General features: G+C 42.2%; 1 protein-coding gene across 1 annotated transcript; it reads right to left on the bottom strand.

The window, feature by feature from the left end:
* Positions 1 to 425: 425 nt before the first annotated feature.
* On the bottom strand, positions 426 to 6,004 carry pold4 (DNA polymerase delta 4, accessory subunit). Its single transcript, XM_085408955.1, has 5 exons — positions 5,881 to 6,004; positions 4,447 to 4,582; positions 4,068 to 4,145; positions 1,331 to 1,442; positions 426 to 632 (listed from the first exon to the last, which is right to left on the bottom strand). The coding sequence occupies exons 2-5, from the start codon at positions 4,553 to 4,555 to the stop codon at positions 608 to 610; spliced, it is 324 nt and encodes a 107-aa protein (XP_085265081.1). The 5' UTR covers positions 4,556 to 4,582; positions 5,881 to 6,004; the 3' UTR covers positions 426 to 607.
* Between the last annotated feature and the right edge of the window lie 4,932 nt (positions 6,005 to 10,936).

Genomic DNA, 10,936 nt, shown 5'->3' with positions numbered 1-10,936 from the left:
TCGATCACGCATGTAGACGGTCATTGTCCCGCCCACCGAAAGATTTACAACCTGAGTGCCCCGCCTCTGATGGCAGCCCGGAGCCTCTCCACCAATCAGCAGGTCGTGCGACTGCTGTCGCTCAGCTCTTCGAGTGACAGCCAATTAGCACCGAATGTGTGAGTAAACAACAAACCAATCAGGCGGCACGGAAGGCGGGCTAACATGTATGCAGAGCACTGACGCTCCATTAGCCCTACTCACCTCTCATCCTCTTCAGACCAGGAATTAAAAATCCAGCAGTTATAAAAACCCTGAAGCAAACAGGTGTCAGATTACAGAGCACATGGAAGAAGCCGAGGGAATTGATTTGTCCTTCATGTGTCTTTCACTATTTATTTCAACAAACAACATTAAACTTGCATAATAAGACAAGAATAAGTCAGTTTGGGTTCAATGTGTTTATTAAAAATATTACAAGCTACTAAACCACACAAAGACAACGGCAGGGTTTAGTCGCTGGAACATGGTTGCTGTTGTACAGATTTGTTTCTTCCTCTTTTCCTTTTCATATAAAACGCTGACGTAAAAAAACCCTGGTTTTGACTGCAGTTTGTTTGTGTCCTCCTCAGAGAGGATATCCACTCCACAAGCTGAAAGACAGAGAACACAATCGTCACTCAGCCAGTGAGCAAAAACAATGAAAGTACACTTGACAGTTCTCCAAGTGTTCCATCCATCAGTGATTGGCTTTGTAAGAAAACCTTAATCATGTTTAACTTGTTTTATGTGACATCTTCAAAATGAAGCTTTTTTATTCAAATCCATTAATATTATGTTATGAAAAATGCTGGCAGCTGCCAGTGCTGCCCTCCAGCCTCCTAGCAGATACGTCTATGGTATAAATGTGAAAATCTTAGGTGATTCTCAAAAAACTGCTGAAACGGACTTTGAAGATCAGGGAGATTCGAACTCATCCGGGATTTTTAGCAGATGCACGTGTCTCTCCAGAGCCTACGTCACCTCGTTCTTGAGGTATTGTCCTCATGAAGAGGCTTTTACAGCTGAGGGGCACTTCTCTACATCTCCTTAGAGATAAAAAGAGAACATTTTTAACAAAAGAAACAATGTGACCTTTAATTTGCACACTATGTTTGTGTCTGTTACGAGGTGATGTGTCTGGAACCTGATGGCTTCATGAACCCTTCTGACACAAATCAGCTTTAAGCTGTCAACATCTGGGCTGTCACTCATCCTTCAGTAATGTTTATGACCCATCATGTTGTGGTCTTTTCAAATATTCTGGGGATACAAGTGTGTGTGTGTGTGGGTGTGTGTGTGTGTGTGTTACCCCAGGTTGTACTCTGGGTCGGCGTGGGTTTGTAGCAGCAGGTCTCTGATCTCCTCAGGTGGGTTCAGACCATGAAGCTTTGCTCTCTCCCACCTCTGCAGCCTGCTGATACCTGACACAGACACATCAGGATGAATCATTCAGTCACTTCAGTCTGTTTTACTGCTAGCAAAGAACGGACCCAAAACTAACGCAGTGCAGTGAGCATCAGGACAACAGGCGAGCACACACACACCTAGCAGGATTACTACGGCTTACATCACTCTGGTCACTCTGCGTTGCTGTGCTAATATGGCACAAAGCACTTGAACATCCCATTTTCTATTTGCACAATGTACATTTTCAGTTTTTTAATCTAAATGTACTTATTGTTTATAATGTTTTGCACAGTCGAGGATCAGCTCAGGACACGTTTCTGTGTCTGTGCACGTCTGTGGTCCTGCCTACAGACTCGTGGGGCAGTTGTCTTCTGCGGGCGGTCACGTCATTAACTGAAGTTGAGGCGTGGCTGCTTCGATCAGCAGGTGTGGAGGCACAGGTAGTAGTTGCTGTGTGAGTCTGCTCCAGAAAATGGAGTCCCTGAAGTAGACCTCCCCACCATGTTTTTAACTTTGGTGATTGAAATCCAAGAATCCAGTCTAATTAGCACAGATTACATTTAACACAAGCATTTTGTTAACCAAGCATCTTTTTGAAGCCATTCATCCAAATTTGTTTACATCTCACTAGATCAAAGCAACATGGTGGCAGCCAAAATGCTTAAGTTGAGAAACAAATGGACTGGTCTCACATACGGCCTCTCTGCTCCACTTATACAGACGTTTACCACGAGCCTGACACACAGTCACACTGCAGTGGATGAATAGTGTGCAACTCCCTGCATGCTGATTCCTGCCTGCCCTGCTGAAACACCAGTGTCTGTCCACAGTGAACCAGGATTTACATTGGTGTGGAGAGAGTGGCGACCAAGAAATGAGCCCTAATCCCAAAACATCTTCAAGCTCGACTGAAATCTGTGGCTGTCAACATGAAAACATGCCTTGTGGAGAAAGGCTTCACAGTCACGGGATTTTTGGACTACCTCCAAATTCTTAACTTCACCTTAAATCAGCAGCTTGAAACTTGGACGCAACTGGGACTTCCAACAGTACAATGGTGCCAAACACACATTACAACTTTGTTTTGGAATACATAAAGCCCTGACCTCAACCCTACTGTAAATTCGTACACTACGCTTAAAACCCAGCTCCGTGCCAGAAAACCAACCAATTCAAATGAACTCAACCAATCCTACCAAGAAGAGTGGTAAAATGCCCAGCCACAATCGTGCCAGCAGGCTGACGATGACTACCAACTGCGTCTGGACGAGGTACGACTTCCTAAGAGAAATTCAACCAAATACTAGCAGGGTGTCCGTATATTTTTACCTGAAATCCCAAATAAATGGAAAACTTGCAGGGCAATAATTTCCAGAGGAGTTAGGGGGGTTATGACCCCCCCAATAATCAGACCCAGCCAATCAAACCCCCCCCAATAAAATGATGAATTATCTTGCATAAATAGGCTGTTGATTTTCTTTACTCATTTCAGTTATTACCAGGAAAATAGCTGCATGTTTAATTATCTGGGAATTTACCCAGATTTATTTATTTATTCAGACAGAGCTCTTGACCGCCCCAAATGTTCAGCACAAAGTTACACCCATGAAAACTTGTATATCCAATTGTTGTTTTGAAGTTCATTAAAGGTGTAAGCAGTGTAATCATTCCACCTGGAAAAGGAACAGTTCAAAGGAATCAGCCCCAAATGATCATTTCACCTTTGGTCTTAATAAAGGTAAATAAACGTCTGACCACAGCTGCCCTGTTATAGTGATGACTGGGGTATGTCAGCGAGCGTAACAGATAAGGGGGATCGGGGTCATTTCCTGTTAATTAGGCCCATCAGTGTGCATTTTTGACAGGTTGCATGATGCTGCAGCACTAAGGTCTGATTCCACGATATCGCTCATTGTCTCCACTACAATCAGGCAAATTCATTACAAGCTGCAAGGTCAAACGTGTGTGAGTGTTGGACGTGTTTCCTCTCTTTGTTGTGATCGCTGTTGGAGTCGTAGTAAAAAAGTTACTGCACATGTTAACCAGAATCGTAACAGTAATGCAGCACGTTACTTACACCCAGGAGAAAGACATTTGTTACACTACTCACTGCGTTACTTTCATGTTACTCTGTCTCATAATCATCATTTAACAATATAAACCTACAGGCTACCCCACACACCGACACACATCCCTGTCCCAACGAGGACACGCGTGATCGTTCTCTTAGTGTTTAGGTATGAACACAAAGCAAAGCTGGAAAGCAGCACAAAGAGACATTACAGCGACATTACTGTAGAACGCTGCAGACGACGGCTCACTTCATCACAGGGCCGGGCTTCACTCCGCTTTAACATCACTCTGGGTTCTTGGCTAGCTTAGCGTTAGCATCCTGTCTGTGCAGGTGTTAACACCATGGTGCAGCTGATTCTGTCCAGGAGCAGTCTCCATTGTAGCATGGCACTCTCATCCTTTTGTGCAGTACAAATCGACACAGCCCCCACCGCAGGCCGAGCCATTATTCTCCTGCGAATCAAAACCAGCTGATCGCAGCGAGAGCGCAAGAAGCGATAAATGGGATCAGCTAACGATTCCAAGGAGCTGGACTGCTTCTCAATCTACCACAGCATGAATCTTACCTGTGCAGGGCCCAAAACTCCAGTCGAGGTCAAACTGTCGGAGCTTCTCCAGTTCCTCCTCTCTAACTCGGTCAGCCTCTGCTCACAGGAAGAAAGGGTCATGTGACAACAACACTCACATTAACATCAGGGTAAATATACTGGATGGATCTGCAATTTGGAACTTTCATAGAACACTCATGCAGCAGGTTTTTGGACATGTTTAGACAGACAGGTAGATGTTCATGTGAGGGCAGTAAGCAAGCACTAAACTGATGAACCGAGGGTCACCGAGGGTCAGCATGAGATACATAATGACTATTTTTATTTGTGAATCATGGAAAGCTGCGTTTGCAGGGAATCTGTTTACAGTGACACCACAAAGAGTGCTGCTCTTCACCTTTCTGTGGAGAAGGAGGAGGAGTTGGGCTCTTCTCTCGCTTCCCTCCTTTTCTGGATCTCTTCACCACTTTGAACGAGTCCGTGATAAGTCTGCGCTTGGTTGTCATGGTGACCGATCCACAGCAGAAACACACCTGTGCAATGGGTTTTTGTTAAAAAGATGGAAGATTTCACATAAGAAACTCTCCTGCGAGCTCACCATCACTCCCTGATGTGATAAGGGCCGCCAAAGTGACGCGTTCAACTGCCAGTCAGCTATCGAGCAACATTTTCTTCAAATGAAAAAGAAAACGCTCGAGCCTAATGACTGAATCCTATATCTATTCACAAACTAAGAGTCGTGTTAGTAGCTGCTGCCTCATCACGCTCACCTTTTGTGTCTAAAAGTCTTTTCAGGTTTTTCCAAAGCTGATTGTTGGTATTTAAGCAGTTGTAAACGAGTTCTTGGCCCATCATTTGTGAAACGTTTCTCTCATGAATGACATCAAGCTATTTGTAGACAGAAAGAACATCTCTGTCACGAGGTAGAAGCTCTGATCAGTTCTTGGCTATCCAACGTCTATATAGCTGAATTTATGTAAATGTAAATATTTATATTGTAAGTGGTCAGTAAGGACTCACTGATTATAATTATACCTGCAAACAGCTCATTCTTTATTACCACTGTTTCAATCAGGAATAATTACGCAGTAATAGCGAGTCACAAGATAAAACGGTTTAACCCACAGTTAGTGGGTGTATCACGGCTCACGTGTGTAATATGCCACATGTAAGCTTACATGTTGTATTAGCATGAAGCTGCAAAACCGACCGTTGATTTTTCTAAAACACATGAAGGCGATTATAAGCAAGCTCGTTAGTTTGGCCTTTGCCTCTAAATTCGACCGAAAAAGTGAACAATAATGATAATAATCATAATCATAACAATGACTCGTGTAGTTTTTGAACGCCTCTGACGTCACGCCCATGCAGTGACGTGTTGTGAAAAGTAGAAACGGGGACCACAGGTACGCCGCACAGGACTCACGCATTGACCAGCTATTACAGGTTTACTACCACCTGCCGATGACATCACTCCGTTTAGTTTCAGACCACTTCACTGATTTCAAGAACACGGAAGAGTCACAGTGTCCCTACTTTTCCACATCCACGGGCGCAGGAAATACGGTTCGCCGTGAAAAACACGTTCGTGTTTCACCGTCAATCTAAGGTCCAGCTTCACGTTTTAGCCGCACATCCTTCTGTGACCCAGCCTATTTATTTACGTGCGCTGTGATGGACATTTGTTTTGGTCTGTATCTTTTCACTTAGCCTAATAAATCATGTTGAGCTGTAGAGTGCACCCTGGCCTTCTCCTGTGACACGTCGTGTGTTTGGGCGGCCCCTGTCAGCCCCACAGAGGCAGGAAGACCCGAGTGTCCTTTGAACTTACCTTGTTGTTTAAGCGATAACAGCTGTTTGAAACAGATCAGCGCTTTCTCTTCTCTCAGGCTGCAGCACTTTCTTCTTCTCCCATCGTCACTGCGCTACACTGAGCCGGGGTCACTCCTTTGCTGCCACCTGTTGTTTGCTCTGCGTACTGCAGATCAGTGTGTTAAAGCGATGGGAATTCCGGATCTATTTAGAGAACCGGCTCGTTCGGCTCAGTTCACTACAAAGAGTCGACTCTCTCTCTCTCTCTCTCTCTCTCTCTCTCTCTCTATATATATATATATATATATATATATATATATATATATATATATATATATATATATACATATATATATACATATATAAAGCTCTGACTTGTATTATGAGTATGATCCACATCAGCCAGGCCGCTTTGCTAGCTAAAACACTGGTGTCGGCACATAAGAACGCTGTCATAGCCTGTCAACAACGTTGATTAGCTGCGTATATACGAATGTGAATCGCATCATTGGCTGGACTATGGGATAAGGTGGCATCGTTCTAATCCCATACAGGAGCAGCCAGTCACTTACTGATTAACACTGCAAAACAGAATTATTGAAGTTTTAATTTAATTTCAATTCAGGTTAGATTTTTCTTGTGCGCAAAGCAGATTTTCTGTGCGCAGAGACCGTGCCAGCAGTGCGCAATTGCGCACGTGCGCAGCTTAGAGGGAACATTGCTCCCAACCAGGGTTTTAATATTTTTGCATTTTTCATTAGTTTTTATTTTTATTTAGTTTTGACTTCAGATTTTCAATTTTATATCAGTTTTAATTAGTTTTTACCAATTGTTTGCTAGTTTAGTTTAGTTTTTATTTTTTTGAAAATCCTTAGTTTCAGTTTAGTTTTGATTAGTTTCAGTTATAGTTTTAGTTGTGTTTGCAATAATTAAGTGTAACAAAATCCCAGTTTCATCATATCAGTCATGCTCTTCTGCTTATCCTTGGGTATGTTACTATTCCAGCTACCATACCCTACACCCTGGACAGGTTGCCTGTCTGTCGCAGGGCTAACACGCAGAGACAGACAACTCACATTCCCACCTATGGGTTCTTTAAATAAATAAATAAAGGCAGATGAACAACCATTGATACCAGGCAACTATAAAATGTATATCTTGGCCCCAATGAGACTATTAACTCTTGCAGCACCAGGTGTTCGTAATTTTGGTTCAAGTGAATTGATAAACTTTTTGAAGGCAATTGACTCACACAGTTATGTAGATGTCCCCGTCCTGTTGTCTCGGGATGCATCACGCTGCCTTGCCTGGGGTTAGCTTCTGTTTCTGGGGATGAGGGTTGAGTGTGCTCCCTTACCTTCTCAAGGTAAGCTAGGTTAGCCTTCTTGTGTGAGCTTTTCAAGTGCACTTTAAGGTTTGTGGGATTTTTTTCCCTTTAGAAATGTCCCTCATAATTTGTCTCTTTCCACTACAAGACACTTGCTTTATCCAAAACACAGTCATATTCAAAGTAATCCCAAATTGGACTCTGGCGCTTTCTCCCGACTTTTCCTGACATGATTCTGCGCGTGGACGGAGCAGCAACACAGACGACTCGACTAACGTGCTGCCACCTGCTGGCATAATGAGACAGCAAGAAAAAATCTGGAAACTAAACTTCATTTTCACCCTTGACTATTGTATGACACGCACACATCAATGAAAACTAAACACATTTTTGCTATAAATTCAGTTAACTTTAGTTAGTTTTGTGAACACTCATTACAGTTTTAGTTAGTTTTCCTTTTTTTGTTTTTATTTTTATTTCCGTTAACGAAAATGTTTTTCACTTCTAGTTTTCGTTATTTCGTTAGTTTTCGTTAACGTTAATAACCTTGCTCCCAACCGACTCTTCGGGTTGTTTTGTTGCTATAATTAATTTATTATCAACAACAGTATACAATTCTAATTACTAATGTAAAAAAAAACAAAACCTTGTGGTTTTATTGTTTATACATGAATACATGCGGTGGCCCCTAGAGACAAAGCACATACAAACTCCAAAACATGTACAAATTCTAAAGCACAAACAGAGCTACCTAGATCACTTAAATTACACAATTGAAAGCATATGTGTATTGTTTGTGTATTTATACACAAACACTCATATATATATTCAAATAATTTAAAAAAAAAAGTTCATTTACCTGTTACTACCACACACCAAATCCGGCCATTGGTACTTCCTGGCTTGTGTTGGCACTAGGTAACAAAAGCTCACCACTGCGCCCGAGCATCCTGGAGCACTTCTGTTGTGTTTTGGAGTTTGTACGTGTTTTTCAACTTTGTATGTGCTTTGTCTCTAGGGTACCGTAAATATACTTTTATTTATTCACTCCACATAAAATGTAATAAATAAATCATATAATACAAAAACTATTTACATTTCAACTTTTAACTATTTAAATTTTCAGCTTTTTCCTTTTAAATAAATTTAAAGTGAAACAACACAAAACACTGCAAACCACAACACAATTAAATATAAATTAAAATATGAAAACAAAAAGAACATGCACATTCTCTGTCATATGGACCTGCATGAATAAACTTTCTGAATCCTTTATCATCTGCAACTGAAAATAGTTGTGGATGATTACTATACCTTTCTAATGTAACATTGTTGTCCCTGGCGCTCTCTCTCTCCCTCCCTCCCGCTCTGTTCCTGTGCTACTGCAAGTGTAACTACCGCCCCTCCCCCCTCTTCCCAACACAAAGCACAAGGCTCGCATGCAGAGTGAAGCAGAAAAAAGTGCGAGAGAGAGAGAGAGAGAGAGAGAGAGGGAGAGACAGAGAAAAAAACATGGCTCCCAATAAGGCTCGCATCATTCACTTCAAAGAGCCGGCTCTAAGAGCCGTTTCGTTGGCGACCAACACATCACAAGTTTTCCGCTGTATCCATGCAGGGTACGTGTTTCCGGCTACTGTGGAGGTCGCAATATGGCGCTCCACAGTGGCTGCAGCCAGACCCTTATCAAAAAAAGTGTGAGAGAGAGGGTGAGAGAAAGAAAAAAATACATGGCTCCCAATAAGGAACCGACTCGCGTCATTCACTTCAAAGAGTCGGCTCTAGTATCCGTTTCGTTTGCGACCGACACATCACTAGCGTGTTAAGAGTACACTTGTAAATATGATCAAATCTTTGTTTCACTCAGTTTATCTGGGAGAAGAAATCCATTATACCAGATTTAGCTACCTCATTTCCATCTGCAGTCTCCGGGCAGGTCAAGCAACAAATATAAATACACAAAATTACAATATATGGCCTGTATTTGTATAATATAAAGAAATCAGTTATATGAACAGAAATGGGATTGACACTTCCAACATAATACCACAGACAGCCCAGTTAAAACCACTTTAAAACCACATAGACTGTAATGCAGCCCCATGTATCAATTACTATTTGGTTAAAGGCTGAGCAGACCAACTGGCAGGGATCCTCACCAGGCTGTCCACCCTCTCCCTCACTCATGCCACCGTTCCCACCTGTGTGAAGGCCTTCACCATCATTCTCACCCCTAAAAAGACTGGCATAGACGGCCTTATTAACTAAAGACCTATAGCCCTCACGTCTGTAGTCAGGAAGTGTTTTGAGCGGATAGTGTCTTAGCACATCAGAGACTGCCTACCTACTGCCTCCCTTAACCCCACAGATTTCATTCAGCAGACAGATGCCTCTGGAGTAGGCACAGGAGCAGTACTGCTGCAGGAGAGAGAGTCTCGATAATCCACTGTGGAAAAGGAGTGTCTTGCAATGAAGTGGGTGGTGGAGTCACTGAGACACTATCCCCTAAGCAGACATTTCATCCCGGAGACAGACCACAGCCCTCCAGTGTCTACACAAGATGAAAGAGACCAACATGCATGTTGCAACCCTACGATTTCACAGCATTAAAAAAACAAGGAAACACATTTGTGGGTTAGTGATTCCTTATTATGTTCATTAGGTAGTATTTGATTCACTGCTCGTGCAAGGTGAAGAGACAGGGGGACTGGCCATCCTACCTGTGTCAGGAAAAAGAACCTGAGTTAGAGCTGATAGAGCGGATCTTGCAGAGTCATGTGAGAAAGAGTGGAATAAAAGAAAGCTTATTCGGGTCCCTGATTAAACAAAAAGACAGATTTGGAAAGTCGAGTAAAGCTTTCAGAAATGATAAATATCCTTCAAAAGTTCTTTGACTAAAATCTCTGAGCCAGTGTTGTGGGAAAGGCAATTGTCAGTCTCAGTGAGCTTTGTCTCTGTTTCTGCTAACTCTGGTTAAAAGTGCCACAAAAAAGCTTCCAAATGAATATGAACATTTATTCAGACACTGAACTGGTCTCATCAATCTTTCATTCAGAGCCCTAACTGCACTGATTATAGGGGTGTGGTATAATCTAGGAATAACTTTAAGAATAATTCTTATCATCATAATCAGAATTTTCATAATTTCTTTGCTCCGTTGGGAAACTCACCAATTCCAGATGTCATCACATCAATGAAAAACAAAAGACTGGACTTAAGTCCTTATTTGGACCCCCATTAGCTCCAAGACTGATTACAATGTTTCCAGTGCTTCAGTCACATGGAAGCATGGAAGTGATGTTTTCAATGAAAATGATAGTTCTGGTGTTGAGCATTAAGCTAATGAAAGCAGCAACCTCTCACTGTCTCTGAGCATAAATCAGAAAATCAATACAAATCTGTTCTGTGGTATTTACTGCTCTGCGCCTGTAATCCATCCAGCCTGACACATCACTTACACATAATCTCATCTAAGGTGCAGAAGAGAGAAGTGCTGTCTCTCCTTTGTGGCTTATACAGTAAAATGCAGGAAAAACATGTGAGAGACACATTCTGTGGAAATGAATGTTGAGTTTTTTGTGCCATGATGTAATAATGAGCTTCACAGCTTAAAGTGGAACCAGGCTCTGTCTGTGCTGTCCGTGCTTTTAGCGATGTTGCTCCCTTTTCTCTTTGTGTAATACTACACCGTTGCTTAGCACATCTTCTTGATTTTTTATATATGTACGCATATGCTCAAACTAAATGATCA

Source organism: Rhamphochromis longiceps, linkage group LG6 (genome assembly GCF_057381845.1).
Source record: "Rhamphochromis longiceps isolate RC_006_pf linkage group LG6, R_longiceps_female_GT1.1, whole genome shotgun sequence".
Lineage (NCBI taxonomy): Eukaryota > Metazoa > Chordata > Actinopteri > Cichliformes > Cichlidae > Rhamphochromis > Rhamphochromis longiceps.
The sequence above is the reverse complement of the archived record's forward strand: the minus strand, read 5'-3'. Positions and strand labels throughout refer to the sequence as shown.

Coding starts and splice junctions, on each gene's coding strand:
- pold4 (XM_085408955.1), bottom strand. CDS start 4,555: ATGACAACCAAGCGCAGACTTATCACGGACTCGTTCAAAGTGGTGAAG. Junction 4,146..4,446: donor TCCTCCTTCTCCACAGAAAG/GTGAAGAGCAGC, acceptor TCCTGTGAGCAG/AGGCTGACCGAGTTAGAGAG. Junction 633..1,330: donor GACCCAGAGTACAACCTGGG/GTAACACACACA, acceptor TCTGTCTTTCAG/CTTGTGGAGTGGATATCCTC.